The sequence below is a fragment of the Nycticebus coucang genome, chromosome 10, assembly GCF_027406575.1.
Source record: "Nycticebus coucang isolate mNycCou1 chromosome 10, mNycCou1.pri, whole genome shotgun sequence".
Lineage (NCBI taxonomy): Eukaryota > Metazoa > Chordata > Mammalia > Primates > Lorisidae > Nycticebus > Nycticebus coucang.
The window spans coordinates 40,121,428-40,140,509 of record NC_069789.1 but is presented as its reverse complement, the minus strand read 5'-3'; the positions used below and the strand labels follow the sequence as shown (position 1 = coordinate 40,140,509).

Below are 19,082 nucleotides of genomic sequence, written 5' to 3'. Positions count from 1 at the left end.
GAAATATAATGAGCTGTCACAATTTGGTTATCTGGGAGCTTCTCTTATGCCTGGGATTTTTATTTTGTTTTATTTTGTTATTTAAAGAAGTTTGGCTGATTTTAGTTCTCAGTGTAGGATGTTTCTTTAGACCTAGGTTAACAATGTGTTATTTTTTGTTTCCCATGGGTTTAGGTTAGAGAAGAGGTTATTTCATGAAATCTTCAGATTCACAATTCTGGTTTGTTTTTTTTTTTTGAGACAGAGTCTCACTATGTCACGGTGGAGTGCTATAGTGTCACAGCTCACAGCAACCTCAAACTCTTAGGCTTAAGCCATTCTCTTGCCTTGCCTCATAGTAGCTGGGACTACAGGCGTCCACCACAATGCCTGGCTATTTTTTGTTATAGTTGTCGTTGTTTAGCAGGCCCCGTCCAGGTTTGAATCTGCCAGCCTCGGTGTATATGGCTGGCACCATAACCACTGTGCTATAGGTGCTGAGCCTCTGTTTTTTTTTTTTAAGATGCAATGCAATTCATTTTTTTTTTCCTTCGGATATGACATTGGAAAAAGTAACTTCTGCAATGGTCTAGACGCACCTGCAAACTGCAGCTCTGTCTTAATTTTGTTCACCAACAAATCCCAGGTTTAGGCTTATACACTTGGCTGAAAGCATAGTGCTTAAATGCATTAAATGGAGGTTTGAAGAGTTCAGAGCAGTTCCATTTTGAAATGTCCTGAGTATTTGTTTCAATGAGTTGTGAAGTTAAAGGTACTCATGTAAACAAAGTCCTTATTTTACACTTACATGTACACTTTTTTTTTTCTTTTTGGTCTTAAATTTAAGCCATAGAAAAATTGTTTAGACTCTTGGAATACTTCTAGAAAAAACTATTTGCATTTGGTCTAATTGTCCATAGACTTCTCTGCCAAGATTTTAGAAAAGGCTCGCTATTTATTTATAAAGAATCTGGAATGAAAACTTAAATTCTATTGAGAGTAATTCGATCTTTTTCATGCCTGATAATGAATTTCTGTGCCTGATCATAAATGTTTGCTTCTTTCAGCTACCGACTGTGCGATCCTTCTGAGAAGCCAATATACAAGTCATCCCCACTTTTTGGGATCTATTATTCAGTGGAAAAAATTGGAAACCTGCGAGTTGGTGACCCTGTGTATCGGATGGTGAAATGATGGTTCCACTAGACTGATATGGTAAATGGTCAGCTTTGCTTTTGGAGTACACTGTCTTGAAGCCATTGCCACATTTTCTTATGCTAAGATGTTTTCTATGATAGGCTGCTTTAATTTTTGAGAGAACAAGCAGTTTTGTATTCTGGTCTTTGGAGCTGGACGATGCCCTTTATTTCTATTCCTCTCAGTACTGTGTGTACTTGCACCAAGCCTTCTCACACCTCTTTCCTATTTAGTTATAAAATACTGATGGAAGAAAAAAAATACTGATGGAAGAGCCCCAGGAGAAAGATAGGTGTGTGTCCCTAGTTCACTAAGGAATAAGGCAATGAAAGCAAGTGGTTTATATGTTATCTATGTATTTTTTTCTGTCTTGGATAGAAAAGTGAAGTGGAAATATTTAAATTATTCAAAATCAACTTGGGAAAATGTTTAAATCAAATACTTTTTTATTTTTAAGTTTTATTTATTGGCTGGGCACCATGGCTCATGCCTGCAATCCTAGCATTCTGGGAGGCAGAGGTGAGTGGATTTCTTGAGCTCAAGAGTTCAAGACCAGCCCGAGCAAGAGCAAGACCTCATTTCTACCAAAAATAGGAAAACCAGTGGGGCATTGTGGTGGACCCATATAGTCTCAGAGACTCGGAGTAGGGGATTGGGAGTGGGTCTCACTCTTGCTCAGACTGGTCTTGAACTCCTGAGCTCAAGCAGTCTGCCCGCCGTGGTTAGTAATACAGGTGTGAGCTAACACGATGGCCCTTAAAAAGTATTAGTGATGAGATAAAATAATGGTGCGTCTTATGATCAGTATTTTTTGGATTTTATGAAATACCGTAAATACTGGAGAGAAAATTGTGAAGTTCTGAAGTGTCTACTATTTCTTTTTTTTTTTTTTTTTGGTTTTTGGCCAGGGCTAGGTTTGAACCTGCCACTTCTGGCGTATGGGACTGGCGCCCTACTCCTTGAGCCACAGGCGCCGCCCAGTGTCTACTATTTCTAAAAGCCCTGGGAGAAAGGAGAGCCAAGCGTAAGCCATTAGCTTGAGTGAGACTGATCCTGTGTCTTGTTCCAGCCACAATTAACTAGACCTGGATCAGTGCCCGAGTCGAGGGCTTTCACGTGTTGTCTGCATTTGAGGAAGCCCAGTGGCCTTTGAGACACCTACCAATTAGGGGTTCTCCTTATCATTTGGTCACAAACCCACCCAATGAGACCCTGTTTTGCAGTGGATGAAGTCAAGGAGCTTCTGTGTCTACCTCAGCCTCAATTTCTGGTTGTCTCCCAGGAGGCCTTGGGTATTAAAGAACCTAAGGTAATGTGTTTCTTTTGTAATCCTCTGTGAGAGGACCTATGTGAGATAGATATGATATTAGGCACTTTATGGACAAGAAACAAAGGTTCAGGTAGATCAGCTGACCAGGGGTTCTGAAGATAGAAGTAGGAGACCATGTTTCTGCAATGTTGTGCCCTGCAGTCCCATGTGGGAAGAAGCACCTACACCTAAGGGCCTGAGGCGTGGGCATAGATACGGTGTTCCGTGGGTTCAGAGGAGAAAGATATTTTTTTCTAGATAGAGTGGTGGAGATAGCTTGAGAGCAGAGATGAAACAAGAACTGCTGAGAAGGGGCCAGGAGAGTGCTCCAGGGTCTCATGTGATGGAAGCTCCTAGAGGTTCTAACCTCGGTAGTAACCTAGGAGCGTACTGGAGCAGGGGTGTGGGGAGATGAGGATGGAGAGGAGGGACACAGCCAGATATGGTTCTTGCAAGATAGTTTACAGGTAAATGTTGCTGTGGAACCTGTTTATACCCAAATCGTGAGCACAGCCATATTTTTGGAAGATGGTCCGGAGGGCCATATGTGGATGGATTGAAGAGAGGGGATATTAAATAGGGTAGAAGTTGGGTAGAAGTTGTGGGTGTGCAGAGGGAGGTGCAGAATGCTCCCGTTTGCTCACAGTGCAGAGCCATTTGGCATTAAGCTCCCTGCCAGCGTTGTCATGTGTCCCGCCTCTTCACAGACCCTGGGCACTTCCTGGGTGCTGCTCCTGTGCGGCTCTGCTCTAAATGCACATCTCCCCACACCTCAGGGGCCCACGTCCCTCTGTAGAAAGCCTTCCCTGCAGCTTGCCCCCCAGAATTGTTAAGGAGTTTTCTCTTTGGTTATACACTTCTGTTGGGGCTTTAAAAATGGCAGCAATGTTACTTATCTATTTTGTGTGAGCCCACCACACTTTTTGGAAGATCTCCTTCACACAACAGGTTAAAGGACAAATTAAAGCTTTTTTTTTTCTTAAAGGTTAATACTTGGCCAATGTTTCTTGAGTTCATTTATCTACTTAAAATTTAATTATATGAAAGTTTATCTGTTTCATTATAAATGCAATATAGTGCATGTTCACCAGGGAAAATTTAGAAAAGAGCAGAAAAGAAGTATAAAAGCAATCACCTATTGTCATGGTTTTGTTTTCTTTCTTTTTTTTCTTTTTTGAGACAGAGCCTCAAGCTGTCACCCTGGGTAGAATGCTGTGGCGTCACAGCTCACAGCAACCTCAAACTCCTGGGCTTAGGTGATTCTCTTGCCTCAGCCTCTCAAGTAGCTGGGACTACAGGCACCCACCACAATGCCCAGCTATTTTTGTTGTTGTTGTAGTTGTCGTTGTTGTTTGGCAGGCCTGGGCTGGATTTGAACCCGCCAGCTCCGGTGTTGGTGGCTGGTGCCCTCACCCCTCAGCTACAGGAGCTGAGCCTGTCACTGTTTTTAAATTTTATTCTGGTGGATTTTTTTGTTTGTTTAATATAGCCATAATTGCTGTGATCTCTCTGTCTATATATAGCTCTGTATCTATCTATGGCACACAGATCTGTATGGTATGTGTAATATGGATATATAGGCATAGGTATAAATAGATAGATCATAAGCACTTTTATAGCTTTCCAATCTATTCAAACCATTTTTGATGATTTCATAGTACTATACTGTATAAATGTGTGACAGATTTTAAACACCATTTTTACAGAAGTTGACACTTGGACTATATTCAATATTTTTTATTTTATTTTATTTTTTGTTGCTTTTTATTGGCCAGGGCCTGGTTTGAACCCACCACCTCCAGTATATGGGGCCAGTGCCCTGCTCCTTGAGCCATAGGCTCCGCCTATATTCAATGTTTTTATCAGTAATTTCATAGTATAAATCTTTGTATGCAGAATATTTCAAAACTAAGGATTTGTCTGTAAGTTAGATTCCTAAAAGTGGAATTACTGACTCATAGGGTATAGACATACCTTTTAGCATCTTGACCAATTGTTTTCAAAAGGATTCCCACATATATGGGAAAAATAGCCAAAACTCAATCTTAATAGGCTGCTTTTTTCAAAACATTAAGGTATATTGGTAAAGTTTGTATTACTTGCATTTTAACCAGAGATTCTTATTATTTATTTAGGTTTCAACATCTAGGACGCACTGACCAGGATTTTAACAATAGCTCAGAGAATCTGTCATACTCAGCCTTTAGCCATCTTTACCCTGGGAACGAAACTCTACTTTTAACTTTTTAGAGCTATGTATGCTTGGGCTAATGCAAGGAAAGTCTTGGAGGTGATTTGGAAACATGAAGGTATATCAATTTTATGTAATGAAGACTTTTCTAATAAATACAATTGTCTATAAAGTTACTTTGAATATTACTGTGGCTATTCCTGACTTTAATGCTGATGAATAAAGACACTTTAATGAATCAGCTAAAAAGCTGCAAAACATTTTTTAAATTTTGTTTCCTATCACCCTATGTTTTAGCAGAAATGGGAAGCAGATCATTGTTTCCCGATGTGCCTTTACATGTTAACACACTCAGAAATGCTTTGTCTTTATATAGCCATCGAGTCTTATTGACTTTATTGAGTTTTCACTTGTGTTTCTTGCCTTACCATTATAAAATCAGGATTGTACTTGAGCACAGAAATTGATTGGGGATGATAAGAAGTTAAAGGAGCTACAGGGAGGTGGAAGAGAATTATGGCCTTCTGGACAAGAAAGTTGGAAAGGGCAAAACTAGGAATTTTGGGTGCATGTGATCTAGGTAACCAAGTACAACGCTGTTCCTGTAAAATATGACTTCTGGCCTGCGACACATGACTTGTAGCCCATGAATGATCCCCCCTAAAACAAAAGTAAGGATTTCTGTCACAGACCAAGGCACACCATAATTGCCACAAACATCATAAGAGTAACAGACACTGTCGTACCATCACTAGTAAAATAACGGTTAATCATTATTGATACAAAATAAAGAAAATTGGATTTTTGTGACAACTGAGGTAATCCACAACCGATGAAACCAGGAGAGCACACCTGAAGGCCTGCAAGGAACCAATGGGAATTCTTACAGATAAATATAGGAGTAATTGGGATGGAAGTACTCGTATTAATCTATTGCCTTTGTGTGGTGTCTCCTTTCACCAGCCAGGGGAAAAATCTACGTTTATCTATGCTTTGCTTTCGATAAAAACTTTACTTCTTTTTCTGCTGGCTCATTTTCTACTCCCCCAGCTTCTTGCTCTCCCTTTGACCTGGTAAACTTGTTAGTTCTGCTGGGTGAACAAAATCATGTCTGCTGAATAGCTCAGAGGTGAATTCTCACCTATAACAGAAATCACTTCACAGGGCTTATTTTTATATTCTGTTACAACTTCATTAAGCATTATAAAATTAATTTGCTTATGTGTGTTGTATGCACCACCTGCAATTCCAAGTAATATAAAGATGAGAATGGAATTTAAAGGAGAATGAAATTTTGAGAGTGGAAGTGGGAAGATGAAAATGTTAATATATTTTTTAGGTGCAAATAATTATTTTTTTGCAGCAAAAAGGAATGAACTATTTTGGTCTAGGCAAAAATACTCACTGAAGTAATTAATCTATGAATTAACCTACTTACAATTTTATGGTTTATTATTAATAAATGTGAATTTCAATCCTACTTTTTTCTTTGTATTTATGAGCCCACTTCCAGGGTTTTTCTCATTTTAAATTTGAACTACAGTAACTGTTATTCAGTTTTCCTTACCCTTTTTGATGCCTCCAGAGACACAATCTGACTACAAACATTACCTCCTGTCACTGGTGGGGGCTGGCAGTGGAATGGCAGGGACACAGATGACCCACCTGAGGCATGATGGCCTGTGACTGCACGGAGACTTCCTAGCTGTCACTGAGGAGCAGCTGTTCTAGCTCCATTTTCCTTTGCTGGGTTCTGGGACTAAAATGAACCTCCATTTCCCTCCCTCGTGAGGTAAAAGTGGTAAGTGAGCTGTATCCCTGGGTAGATTTTGGAAGTGTTGAAGTTGAACAATTATGCTGACTTTAAAGTCAACCATTAAAATGGAGAAGCCACTGACAAAGGGTTGATAACTAGAATCTACAGAGAGCTCAAATCAATCAACAAAAAAGAGTAAACAATCCCCTCTACCATTGGGCAAGACATATGAACAGAACCTTCTCTGACAAGACCAATGGCTAACAAACATTGGAAAAAATGCTCTTCATCCTTAATTATTAGAGAAATGCAAAGCAAAATCACCCTGACTAACCCTAGTGAGAATAGCCTGTATCATAAACTCTCAAGGCTGCCGATGCAGACATGGATGTGGAGAGAAAGGAACACTTTTACTCTGTTGGTGTGACTGCAAACTAATACAATCTTTTTAGAAGGAAGTATGGAGAATCCTCAAAGAACTCAAATTAGACCTTCCATTTGATCTTGCAATCCCATTACCGGGCATCTACCCATTTTATTATAAGAACATTTACACTAGACTGTTTATTGCAGCTCAATTTACAATTACTAAAATGTGGAAACAACCTAGATGCCCACCAACCCAGGAATGTATTAACAAGCTATTTAGCCACTAAAAAAGATGGAGACTTTACATCTTTTGTATTAACCTGGATAGAGTTGAAACACATTCTTCTTAGAATGGAGAAGCAAGAATCCAATGTACTCAATTCTAACATGAAGCCCATTGATAATATAATACCCACATAAGAGAAAAACTCAATTCAAGATGAAGGGCAGGGGGAATGAGGGAGCAGGGAGAGCGGAAAAAGGAAGGGGCTCGGGGGTTACAGTGTATGGTAATCTCTTTTGGGCAGGGACATGATTATAAGAGACATAACCTAACAAATACAGCCAGTGTGACCTGTTTCTTTGTGCCCTCAATGAACCTCAACCAACCAAAAAGAAAAAAAAAAATGGAGAAGCCAAAAAATTTTAAAAATAATGAAGAAACCATTTTTTTCCCTTTTAAATTTCTGAAGAGAAATTTGAGAGGGAGAGAAAGTAAACGTGGAGCTCAAGTCCTGCTTCCTGTTGAGCTGTGTCCTCCATCCTGGTCACCAAGGTCACGCTTCACCATCAATCAACACTTCTCTCAGCGAAGCTGGATCTATACAAGTCCCCTTCTCTTGCCAGCTCCTTCCCAGAAGAGGACTGATCACTGATGTAGTCCGACAGCTGGATGTCTGTACTCTGAACACAGTTTCTGGATCTCACAGGAATGGAGAGAGAGTGAGGGTGACCCGAGAGAAAAGAATAGGGCAGATAAGATAGAATAATAAGACAGATCAATCTGTAAAAGGAACAATGTTCTAGAAAGACGGATCCTGAAGTGAGCTGCCAGCTGGGGAGAGGTTCACTCCCCTTGGGAGACCCTCCCTTCTCTTGCCAAGACACCTTCTATCAGCATGGACCATTCTGGCTGAATATTGATATCACACTCCTTAGCCCGGCGTTGTGGTGGGCGCCCGTAGTCCCAGCTACTTGGGAGGCTGAGGCAGGAGAATCTCTTAAGCCCAAGAGTTTGAGGTTGCTGTGAGCTGTGGCACGACGGCACTCTACCAAGGGTGACATAGTGAGACTCTGTCTCAAAAAAAAAAAAAAAGAAAGAAAGAAAGAAAAAAAGAAAAAGAAAAAAATAAGTGCACACTCTTGGCCCACGAGAATGAGCAGGCGCTGCCAGGGACTCTCCTTGACCAAACTTCAGTCAGACTTCTCTGAGCCCTCTTGACGAGACCTCAACCTTTTAAACCCCCCACCCCGCAAAATCTAGTTTCAGCAAGGATCCTGTTAAGTCAGTTTAGAGAAAATTTCCCCATCCTGTGCATTTGATCATTCTTAACATCTGCTCAAGTTTCTCACCTCTCACTTTTGATGTGTAAGTCCTTTCCTCGCTTTCAGCAAGCATCCTAAGTTGGTGTAGCAAGGATCCCCTTCCCATGATGTCTCAGTAATTTTCCATCCATTGACCTTCCTCAACTTTGCTCCTGGGCTACAAATACCGAGCTGTCTTTGCTGTAATATAGAGTTAAGTTCAATCTTTCTCCTCTATTGTAATAACCCTTTTACAACAGGCTTGAATAAAGTCTTCCCCGTCATTTTAACGAGCATCAGGTTAATTTTTTGTTTGACAGCCTGAACATCAAACAGGAGCCTAAGGCTTCTAAATCACTCTGACCGTGGTAGCTGACCTTGTCGTATAGAATGTGACCTGATTTAGAAGTGAGATGTGACTGAGGTGAGTGCCTACAGGACAAGGCGACTCTCCTTCCACCCCCACGCAGCCTGGGGACCTGTGGCAGCACCAACCTTCCCAGCTCTGGGCCCAGAGAACGCAGCTCCAGCTCCGTGGCTTCCTGCCAGGACAAGCCCTGTAGAGGGCGCCCTCCGACGCCCATCGGCGCTCAGAGCTGCGGCGGGGGAACGCTGGGAAGCGCGGCCTCGGTTCGCCGGCTCCGGGGCCCAGTCGCAGCTCTCCACCTTCAGATACCGGCTCGCCCCCTGCGCAGCCTGCCGGGAGGGCGCCGGAGGACAGCTAGACACTCCGCACTGGTCAGCCTGTGCCGACCTGCTCGCTATCTCCAAGAGACAGCTGCCCGCTGCCTGATTTGTGATTTCAAAATCAAGCTTTGCCCTGCAAATTTTATATTTTGTCTATTTAAGGTCAAATAAACAACTCCACAAAATGGGTAAATAGTCGCTTGCAGAGACCGCAGGGGAAAGGGCACAGCGCCTCTCAGTCGCCGACGATGGATGGTGGAGGAGAGAGTGGGGTGAAGACCACGTGGAAGCTGAGCCACCGCCTCCCACCTCCCGGCTCCCCAGGGACCGCCCCTAGAAGAACACGGCGCTCTGATTGGCCTAGAAGGGCTCAGGAGCCGCCCGCCCGGTGGGCTCGGAGCCAAAGGCCAGTGGCGCTCGCGGTGCTTCGACTCGGTGTCCCCAGAGCCGAGCGCTAAGCCCACAGCCGCTCCCTCCGCCCGCGTCTCTCTCGGCCATGGGCGCCGGCTCGTCGGCGCTGGCTCGCCTGGGCCTCCCCGCGCCGCGCCTCCTCGCACGGCCCGGGTCCGGCTGGCTCGGGGTCGCAGTGCTGGGAATGGCCGCGGTGGTGCTGGGGGCAGTCGCTTGGCTCCGCGGGCGGTCCAGGCGGCGCCGGCGGCTGCAACAGGTGGGCGCGGTGGCTCAGCTCTGGATCTACCCAGTCAAGTCCTGCAAGGGGGTGCCAGTGAGCTCCGCGGAGTGCACGGCCATGGGGCTGCGCAGCGGCCACCTGCGGGACAGGTACGCCGAGTCGGGGCACCGGACACAGGTGACCCGGCTCCGGGCAAGTGGGTGAGGAGTGGCGGGAAGCGGGAACATCTGCAGAGAATCCTGCTTGTCCTTTTTCCCCTTACAAAGAAACCGGGAGCTGGGGTGGGACAACGACAAAGAGAAAAAGTGATCTTCGTCATCCGCCAACAGATGCTAGGTACCCGGGACTCTGGGCCGCGTGGTCCCGAGCGGGTCCCCGGAAACGGGCACGTTTCCACCGCCCACTGGCTCTTTGGCCTCAGGTGTCCCTAACGAGGTGTGGAGCCCCTGCTCAGGGGTCTGCCAGTGCGCCAGTCAACTTAATTTCGGTCTAGCGGCGTTGGAGAGCTTCAGGGGAGTGGTTGGTCCCCGTCACTTTATTTTTAGTAACTTTCTTGAGATCTTGGGGAAAGATGGAGCAGTAGAGTCCAGTCCTTAAAGAGCTTACCAAGGTAGAGCGCTTGGTAATTGTGACAGCAGTTGAATACCTTCCCGCAGCTTAAGAAGCGCTATTGCAAATGTTACTGTCCCTCCTCTAAAGCACGCTGTCTGTGTGTGTGCGTGTGTGTGTGTCTGTGTATAATGAAACTGAGCTCAGGGCCACACGACAGTGGAACCAGAACTCTTGTTTTCTTTAGCACACTGGGGCATTGTAAATAGTGATTTTATTAATGCCCTCTCTGGGTTCTGAGAAATGTGTGGATTCCTGGGGCTCAGCGGAGGTTGCAAAACCTCAGAGCCTGCAACTTTGTTCTTTTTTGGGTCTGGCTTCAGGCCAGCATTGGGCCTCATAGAGAGGCTGCACTTCGAACTCCATCCCCAGCACAGCTCAGCTAGTGACACAGGACTGGTGGGGGTTGTAACCTTTTTCTTATCAGTCCTCCACACAGACAGCAACCGGTGACATAGTTAAAAGATGAGCTGTGCACCTTCGTCTCAGGAAGAAAGCCAAGAATCCTAAATATTCCATGGTTTGTAGACTGGGTTCAAAAGGATAGCAGAAATCATTGAATTTGTTTTTGTAGGTCCCAGAGGCAAAGGGCATTGTAATTTTATCATATAGATTTAAAAAGCATTTGTTTAGCTCATTGCAATAGATAAACAAGAGTCAGCATTTGTACCAGACACCAGGGTAAATTTTTTATTTTTGTCATTACACACTCCCAGAAAGTGTGGCCAAGAGAAGCCAACCCAGGCTCTCAGCCTTAGTGGAAGTTGTCACAAGTCCCAGGGAAAACAGTGGTAGCAGTGGGAAGCTGTCTGGGGAGCTCAGGGAAGATTTCACAGAGGAAGTAACAGCATGAGCTGAAAATTAAAATGGTTATAAACTTTGCAGACAGGTAAATTGGGATAAAAACATTGTAGAGAGGGGGAAATAAGTGGGGGCAAAGATAATGGGCTTGGGAGGATAGGGCATGCTGGGGGAAAGGCAGGCATACTCTAAGGTATTTACTGAAGGGAATTGAAAACATGGACTTGAAGAACATTCTCCTTAGTAAAGTATCTCAAGAATGGAAAATCAAAGGGCAGCATCTGTGGCTCAAGGAGTAGGCCGCGGGCCCCATATACGGGAGGTGGCAGGTTCAAACCCTGCCCAGCCAAAAAAGAAGAAAGGAAAATCAAGCATTCTGTGTACTTAGTAGTAGAACAACTATAGGCCTTAAATGAGAGAAAAATACAATGACATTCAAGTGGGGGTGGGGTCGGGTGGGGAGGGGGATGCTTAGTAAGCTCCCACCTAACAGGTGCAATGTAGGGGTATGTGGCACACCTCCTGGGTGAAGGACTCAAATACAACCAGGACTTTTCCTTGCAAATGCAAACAATATAACCTAATAGCACGTACACTTATATTAATCTGAAAAAAAAAAAAAGAAAAAGAATACAGGGACTTGATGAATGTTCTTTGTAGCATTGAATGCTGAATGTTCACTGCAACATTATTCACAATAACCAAAAGGTGGAAACCACCCAAGCACCCCCTGTTGGATGAGGGGATAAACAAAATATGGTGTACACAATGGAATATTACTCATAAAGGAAAGAAATTCTGATACACGCTACAATGTGGATCGACCTTGAGAACATAATGCTAATTGAAATAAGCCAGACACTGAAGGACAAATATTGCATAATTCCAGTTATGTGAAATATCTAAAATAGATAAATTCATAGAGAGAGAAAGTGGATTACAGATCACCAGGGGCTGGGAGGAGGGCAAAATGAGGAGCTTTTGCTTAATGGGTACAGAGTTTGTGTTTGAGATGATGAAAAGGTTTTGCAAATAAAGAGTGGTGCTGGTTGCACAACACCACAGATGTACATAATGCCACTGAACGTGCACTTCAAAATGGTTAAAATCACATTTGAAAAGTTCCGTTCTCTGTTGATGGACACTGGGTTGTTTCCACCTTTTGAGCATTGTGAATAAAGCTGCAGGGAACAGTAATGCACGGGTAGCAGTCTCTGCTTTCAGTTCTCTTGGGTCAAGACGTAGGAGTGTGCTAGATATTTTATGTTGTATATGTTTACTACAATTAAAAAATATATATATAAAAGACTGGCATGTGTGTGGGGAGGTAAGAATGGTTGGGAAAACAGTTGGATTAGGAAGGGTCTTACATGTGTTGCTTAGGAGTTAGGGTTTCATTTAGAAAGCAGTAACCACTGTGGGATTTTGAATGAGGGAGTGACAAGATCAGGTCTGCATTTTAGAAATATCAGATTGCCATTATTATCAGTAAGAATTCTTTTTTTATTGTTGGGGATTCATTGAGGGTACAATCAGTAAGAATTATTAGAAAGAATGCTTCTGTGCAGTCCCAAGGATTTTGGGCAGACCAGAGCTTGGCTCTGTCTCTTTGTAGCAGGAAGGGCTGATTAAAGGGCAATTAAGGAAAGGACTCATATTAACCATGTTTTCCTAGTGTAGCTGGACAACATCATCACCTGTGAGAGGGGCTGCAAAATATATCTTTAATAACCTAAAGTATCTGCCATATTTTTTTGCTTATGCCTGGGAATCCCCAGAGCACACACTCACTTCTCTAATTGTAATCATTCGATCAGCATGTACTAAAATGATGAAAATGCCATGGTTATGCTGCTTGGTAACTGAGGTAACTTACACAATTGCATTGGGGTTTTTCCTGGAAATGGTTCTTTCTATTGCTCTAATTTCCCCATTTATCTTTTTTTAGAAAGTACCTCTAGACCAGGAGTACTGGCTCAGAAGAAACATTGACCAGATTAACAATCTACCATTGAGCCAATTGTAGAATGCACAGCACTGAATAGTAAAAATTGTTTAAAATATGGTGGTGTGGAATTGGCAAGGTGTGACACTGTAGGCCGCTCCAGTGAATCTCATGCTCTGTGAACAAGAGCAATGGTCATGTTATTTCGGGAGGCAAGCACGCAATGCCTACTGTGTGCCGGGCACTGTGCTTCCTTCAGCCTCTAAAGTCATCCTGTGAAATGGTCTTGTCATCTCCTTGGGGCATGTTTAATGAAAGTGATCAAGCTTTCTGGCAATTGAGATGAAAATATAATTAACATCTTTGATTTCTATGCCATTAAGAAGTTCAAAATGTTCTGCAGATATTGTATGTCAGAAGCTTGAGTTAAACTAAATCCTTTGAAATTAACTGACAGAGTCAGTCCTGTATGTTGTTGTGTTGACATTTTGGACACACACACTCAAACTCACACACAGCAGGCTGATGGGAAGGAAATCAAAGATGATAGCGTATAATTGAAGGTCTCTTAAAGTCTGGCTGCCTGTTGTGGTGGTCCACACGTATCCTGTGTTTGAAAATGGCAGGTTTTGGCTTGTGATCAATGAGGAAGGGAATATGGTTACTGCTCGCCAGGAACCTCGCCTGGTCCTGATTTCCCTGACATGTGATGGTGATGCCCTGACACTCAGTGCCGCCTACACGAAGGACCTGCTGCTACCCATCCAAATGCCCACCACAAATACGGTGCGCAGGTGCAGGTAAGAAAAGGGCAGGTCTTAGCCTTGGGGTGATTAATTGTTCATGCAATTTTGAAAAAGTGTGGACGATGGAGGGAATCCTGAAAATATGTCAATAATTAACCATTGATTGCCAATGTACCATGTGCAGGGCCAAGTCCTGAACACCATAAAGATCTAAAAGAGGGAGAAACAAGGAAGCAGCTTTTGAAGCTTGTATTATGGGCATGAAAAACATAAAAGTCCTAAGTGAAAGAAACATGGAAACAAAAGCATATTGACATGCCAGCAAGATAAAAATAATGTCATCAAAGGATCAAGCACAAATGGGGGTGTGGGGGGGAATGGTGGCAGAGAGTGTCCCAGGAGAGGTGACATTAGATTTATGTGTATCATAGGACTTTTCCTACTTTGCTTGGAAAAGCTGAGTACTTTCCAAATCTGAGTTAGGAATGGAGTGTCAAATAGCTATGACCGACGATGTTTAGTTATAATGAGAGGAAGTTTCCAAAATAAGAAAAGAGCAGCTGCAACCAGAAGAATGATCCACCCTGCAGCTGCCCAGTGGTTGGTGTCAGACTGAGGGTGGAGATTTGGTGCAGGAGGGTTCTCCGTGCTGAAAATCCTTCCTCAGCATCAGAAGGGCTACAAGGAAGAAATCATTCTAGGAAAACTAGCTTTGCCTCTAAGCAATCATGTCAAGGGTTGCATTTTTATCTCTTAATGGGAAAAATTAAAGTTTGATTTGATTATACTCTTGTTATGGTTTCCACAGACCTATCAAGATGCCACAGCACTCTACCCAAGGCAACAAAATTAGACTCTGTCTCAAAAAATAAAATAAAATAAAATAAAATACAGTATGAATATGAAATGTAATTCATAGCCCATGATAGAAAATAAAAACCTATTAAAAAATGCAGTTACCTGAAAAAAATCCAAAGAATTTATGAAAAGTTCATATATTGCAATACTTACATAATTTCTATTACAGTATATCCGAGTTTTAAACATAGTATATTTTCATTGGAATTTTTCTTACTATGAAAGTAATGCCTAAGGTGGCGCTTGTGGCTAAAAGGCGTGGGGTGCTGGCCCCATATGCCGGAGGAGCAGGTTCAAGCCCAGCCCCGGCCAAAAACTGCAAAAAAAAAAAAAAAAAAAAGGAATGCCTATTCATTGTTGAAAAATTGGGAAATACCAACAAAAAGGGAGGAAAACGAAGACTGTGATAACTATAATCAATATTTTGGCATATTTTCTTTCTGTCTCCATGGCTACTACTTTAAATGCCTAGTTGAAATACAGGCAGTCCTTGGGTTACCCATAACCCAATTTATGAATGGGCCCCAAGGCTTTCCATAAGGATAATTTATAATGAAATAAATTAGTAATTCAGAAACTGGTTTCTTCTCCACATGCTGCACGGCGTGAGCAGTTCACTGGCTCAGCATCTTTACACTAGAGGCTGTCTCTTGTTGATATGGTCACTGACATATCAGCATCACTTTCATCTTACCTATTTTACTTGGTTTTGTGAATGTGTTTACCCTTATGACCAGTCCTCCAAAGTGCAGGTGAGCCTGCAGCAAAGGGAAGGATGATTACAATGAAAATGAAAATAGAAATAATTGTCTGAAGAAAGCCTAAGTGCTGTCATTCATTGAGAAAACAGATTAGGCTTCAGTGGCTTGACTGTCAGAGCAATTATAAAGTGAGAGTAAGGAGAAATTTTGGGAAAGAACATGTGAAAGGCAGTGCTCTAGTGGAAATATCAGTTATTACCAAGCAGTGTAGTACATTAATTAGTAAAATAGAAAGGTTATTATTGATTTGATTATCAGGGGTCCTCAAACTGCGGCCCGTGGCCACATGAGGTGGTGTGATTGTATTTGTTCCCGTTTTGTTTTTTTTTACTTCAAAATAAGATATGTGCAGTGTGCATAGGAATTTGTTCATAGTTTTTTCTTTTTAAACTATAGTCCGGCCCTCCAACGGTCTGAGGGACAGTGAATTGGCCCCCTGTTTAAAAAGTTTGAGGATGCCTGGGTTAGATGATAACAAGTGTAACATTGCCTAGTGTTGATGAGACATTAAGTGAGTGTTAACCTTTACTATTCTTTTTTTTGAGACAGAGTCTCACTTTTATGGCTTGCCCTCGGAAACGTGCTGTGGTGTCACAGCTCACAGCAACCTCCAACTCTTGGACTCAAGTGATTCTCTTGCCTCAGCCTCCCAAGTAGCTGGGATTACAGGTGCCGGCCACAATGCCTGGCTATTTTTTGGTTATAGTTGTTGTTTGGCAGGCCTAGTTTGGATTCAAACCCGCCAGCTCCTGTGAGCTCTAGGCACTGATCCCCATACTGTTTTTTTTTTTTTTTTTTGTAGAGACAGAGTCTCACTGTACCGCCCTCGGGTAGAGTGCTGTGGCGTCACACAGCTCACAGCAACCTCTAACTCTTGGGCTTACGCGATTCTCTTGCCTCAGCCTCCCGAACAGCTGGGATTACAGGCGCCCGCCACAACGCCCGGCTATTTTTTTGTTGCAGTTTGGCCGGGGCTGGGTTTGAACCCGCCACCCTCGGCATATGGGGCCAGCGCCCTACTCACTGAGCCACAGGCGCCGCCCCCCATACTGTTTTTTTTGAGACAAAGTCTTACTCTGTTGCCCTGGGTGGAGTGCTATGGCATCATAGCTCACAGCCATCTCAAACTCTTGGGCTTGAGCAATCATCTTGCCTCAGCCTTCTGAGTAGCTGGGACTACAGGCATGTACTACCATGCCTGGTTAGCTTTCCTATTTTTTGGTAGAGGCAGGATTTTCCTCTTGCTCAGGATGGTCTGGAACTCCTGAACTTGTCAAATAATCCACCCGCCTCAGCCTCCCGGAGTGCTAGAATTATAGGCCTGAGCCACTGGCATGGGCAATATTCTTTCTTGAAATTTCTCTCATCTAATCTTTTTGGATGAGTTGATTTTTATGTTCTGTTTGAATTAAAAGAAAGCACAGTATTGTTTGTAACTTATTGTAGTACAGGGGTATTATTACTGATATAATTATAGTATTACACTGTATTATTACTACTGCATATGAGCCATTATAGTATTATTATTACTATACATGCACCATTCATCAGGGATCGGAGTTATATACAAAGGTGACCTAAAGGCATTCTAAGGAACTTATCTTAACGGTAACATGGAGACTGTCTGTAATACCAAACAAACAAACAAATAAAAAACAAAACAAAACAAAACAAACAAAAAAAAACCCAAACAAAAAAATCCTCTTTTTTTTCTTAAGACAGAGTCTCACTATGTTTCCCTTGGTAGAGTGCTGTGACGTCACAGCTTACAGTAACCTCCAACTCTTTTGGGCTTAAGCGATTGTTTTGCCTCAGCCTCCCAAGTAGCTGGGACTACAGGTGCCTGCCACAATGTCGGGCTATTTTTTGGTTGTAGTTGTCATTGTTGTTTAGCAGGTCCAGGCTGGGCTCGAACCTGCCAGCTTGGGTGTATGTAGCTGGTGCCCTACTCACTGAGTTAGGGTTACCTAGCCAAAAAAATCCTCATGAATGCTATTTATATATAATACTTACGTTGAGGCTTGGCAGCCATAACTCAGTGGTTAGGGTGCCGGCCACATACACAGAGGCTGGCAGGTTTGAACCCAGCCCAGGCCTGCTAAACAACAACAAAATAGCCAGATGTTGTGGTGGGCGCCTGTAGTCCCAGCTACTTGAGAGACTGAGGCAAGAGCATGGCTTAAATCCAAGAGTTTGAGATTGCTGTGAGAGAGTGCAACGTAGTGAGACTCTGTCTCCAAAAAAAAAAGTTGATATGTTAAGTATTTTTTCTTGTTGTTAAAAAATCTTCAAAAATATCATTTTTCACATTGGCAAACTATTTTATTCTGTGAACGACCTCCAATGCATTTTAATATACACCCATGATAAAACATTTGGATTACTTTTAGTGTTTTCCACATATGAAGAGGAATGTCAGGAACACCTTGGTATAAATCTTTGTTCATATAACTATTATTATTTCTTTAGGCAAAGAATGCTATCAGTGTTTTATTTGAAATGGGTATGAATCCTAAAGACTTGTGATACTGGTTGCTAAATTGTTTGCAGAATGGTTTTACCAAGCTTATATGGCCATCAGTTTGTGAACATATCTGTCTAAATGCATTTTAACCATTATGTTCAAAAATACTGTGCCATTTTGATAGGCAAAAACAGTAATTTCTTTTAGTTAGGTTGCATTTTTGATTGTACGAGGTAAACTTTTAACAATCCTATGACAATTTGTATTTTGTGTTTGTGCTGGTTCATGTTTGTTTGTCGTGATTAGATATTTAGCCATACTTTATTATAGTTAAAATTTTCTGAAATTTAATTTTTAATTCATTTAAAGTTGTGTAAAAACTTTTTTTCACAGTCCTATATGTGCACTAGGTCTGGAAGTTGCAAAATGGAAAGGTTTAGGTATCCTATTAGTATGCAGACTCTGAGCAACGATTCCAAGGAACATCTGGACTGGGTTTCTTTTGGCAGCCCAGGGCATTCTCTTGTGAAGGAGTTGTAACCTCAGCTCGCAGTTTCCTAAAGATTTCTGATGAGGTCTTGGGGCCCTAGGGTCATTTTCAGAAGGTCATGATCACAGCCAGTATACTTGGTTTTTATGGTTAAGCTTGTTATTTGGTCTTCTCAAAAACTGGCTGCTACTAATGACATACAGAGAATTTCCCAGCTCATGGCTAGGAAAAATCAACACTGTCAAAATGTCTATACTACCCAAAGCAATACACAATTTTAATGCAATTCCTATTAAATCTCCATTGTCATACTTTAAAGATCTCTAAAAAAATAATATATCGTTTTATATGGAGTCAGAAAAAATCTCGAATAGCCAAGACATTACTCAGAAATAAAAACAATCCCTGAAAATGGATTATTCAGGGAAATAGCTTTAAACAATGCATGCTTAAATTTCTTTGTGAAAGGTTTAAGAAGATTTGGAATAGTTTTTCTTTTCTTTCTTTCTTTTTTTTTTTTGCTTGGACTCTTCTGGTTCCAAGGATATGGCTGAGGTTGCTCAGAACTCGGCAGAAACATAGGAGGATCAGGATAAAGACAAAGAACAAATGCTGTTCACTCAGGGGCTGCTAGTTCCAGACGATTATAAACCTGAACCCCAGGACCTATTATACATAAAGATTGCCATGGAACTCAGTGTCAGGTTAACGGGACAGATGTTGAAATGGCCCACGATAAATGGAGAAGCTTTAACTTGGGAAATA

General features: G+C 42.4%; 2 protein-coding genes and 1 long non-coding RNA gene across 13 annotated transcripts in view; 2 read left to right on the top strand and 1 right to left on the bottom strand.

Moving 5' to 3' along the window:
* The window catches only part of MTARC2 (mitochondrial amidoxime reducing component 2), a 40,316-nt gene extending 35,464 nt beyond the window's left edge, over nucleotides 1-4,852 (top strand). For both annotated transcript variants that reach the window (XM_053604235.1, XM_053604233.1), the window contains exons 7-8: nucleotides 1,047-1,194; nucleotides 4,621-4,852. In XM_053604235.1, coding sequence (XP_053460210.1) covers nucleotides 1,047-1,173 — 127 coding nt within the window. In that variant the 3' untranslated portion in view covers nucleotides 1,174-1,194; nucleotides 4,621-4,852. The remainder of the gene's footprint in view (nucleotides 1-1,046; nucleotides 1,195-4,620) is intronic.
* A 179-nt stretch (nucleotides 4,853-5,031) lies between these two features.
* LOC128595531 (uncharacterized) lies at nucleotides 5,032-9,231 on the bottom strand. Its single transcript, XR_008382948.1, has 3 exons — nucleotides 8,821-9,231; nucleotides 8,374-8,526; nucleotides 5,032-8,094 (listed from the first exon to the last, which is right to left on the bottom strand). It is a non-coding gene; the product is annotated as an uncharacterized LOC128595531 (long non-coding RNA).
* Nucleotides 9,232-9,429: 198 nt separating this feature from the next.
* Nucleotides 9,430-19,082, top strand: part of MTARC1 (mitochondrial amidoxime reducing component 1) — a 32,378-nt gene continuing 22,725 nt past the window's right edge. For 5 of the 10 annotated variants that reach the window (XR_008382946.1, XR_008382945.1, XM_053604226.1 and 2 more), the window contains exons 1-2: nucleotides 9,432-9,792; nucleotides 13,625-13,798. Coding sequence is in view for 8 of the 10 variants with exons in the window: in XM_053604226.1 (XP_053460201.1) it covers nucleotides 9,509-9,792; nucleotides 13,625-13,798 (458 nt within the window). In the remaining 2 variants the exon portion in view is untranslated. Of the gene's footprint in view, nucleotides 9,793-13,624; nucleotides 13,799-19,082 lie in introns of all 10 variants that reach the window. The other 5 variants (XM_053604228.1, XM_053604229.1, XM_053604230.1 and 2 more) reach the window with 3 other exon arrangements.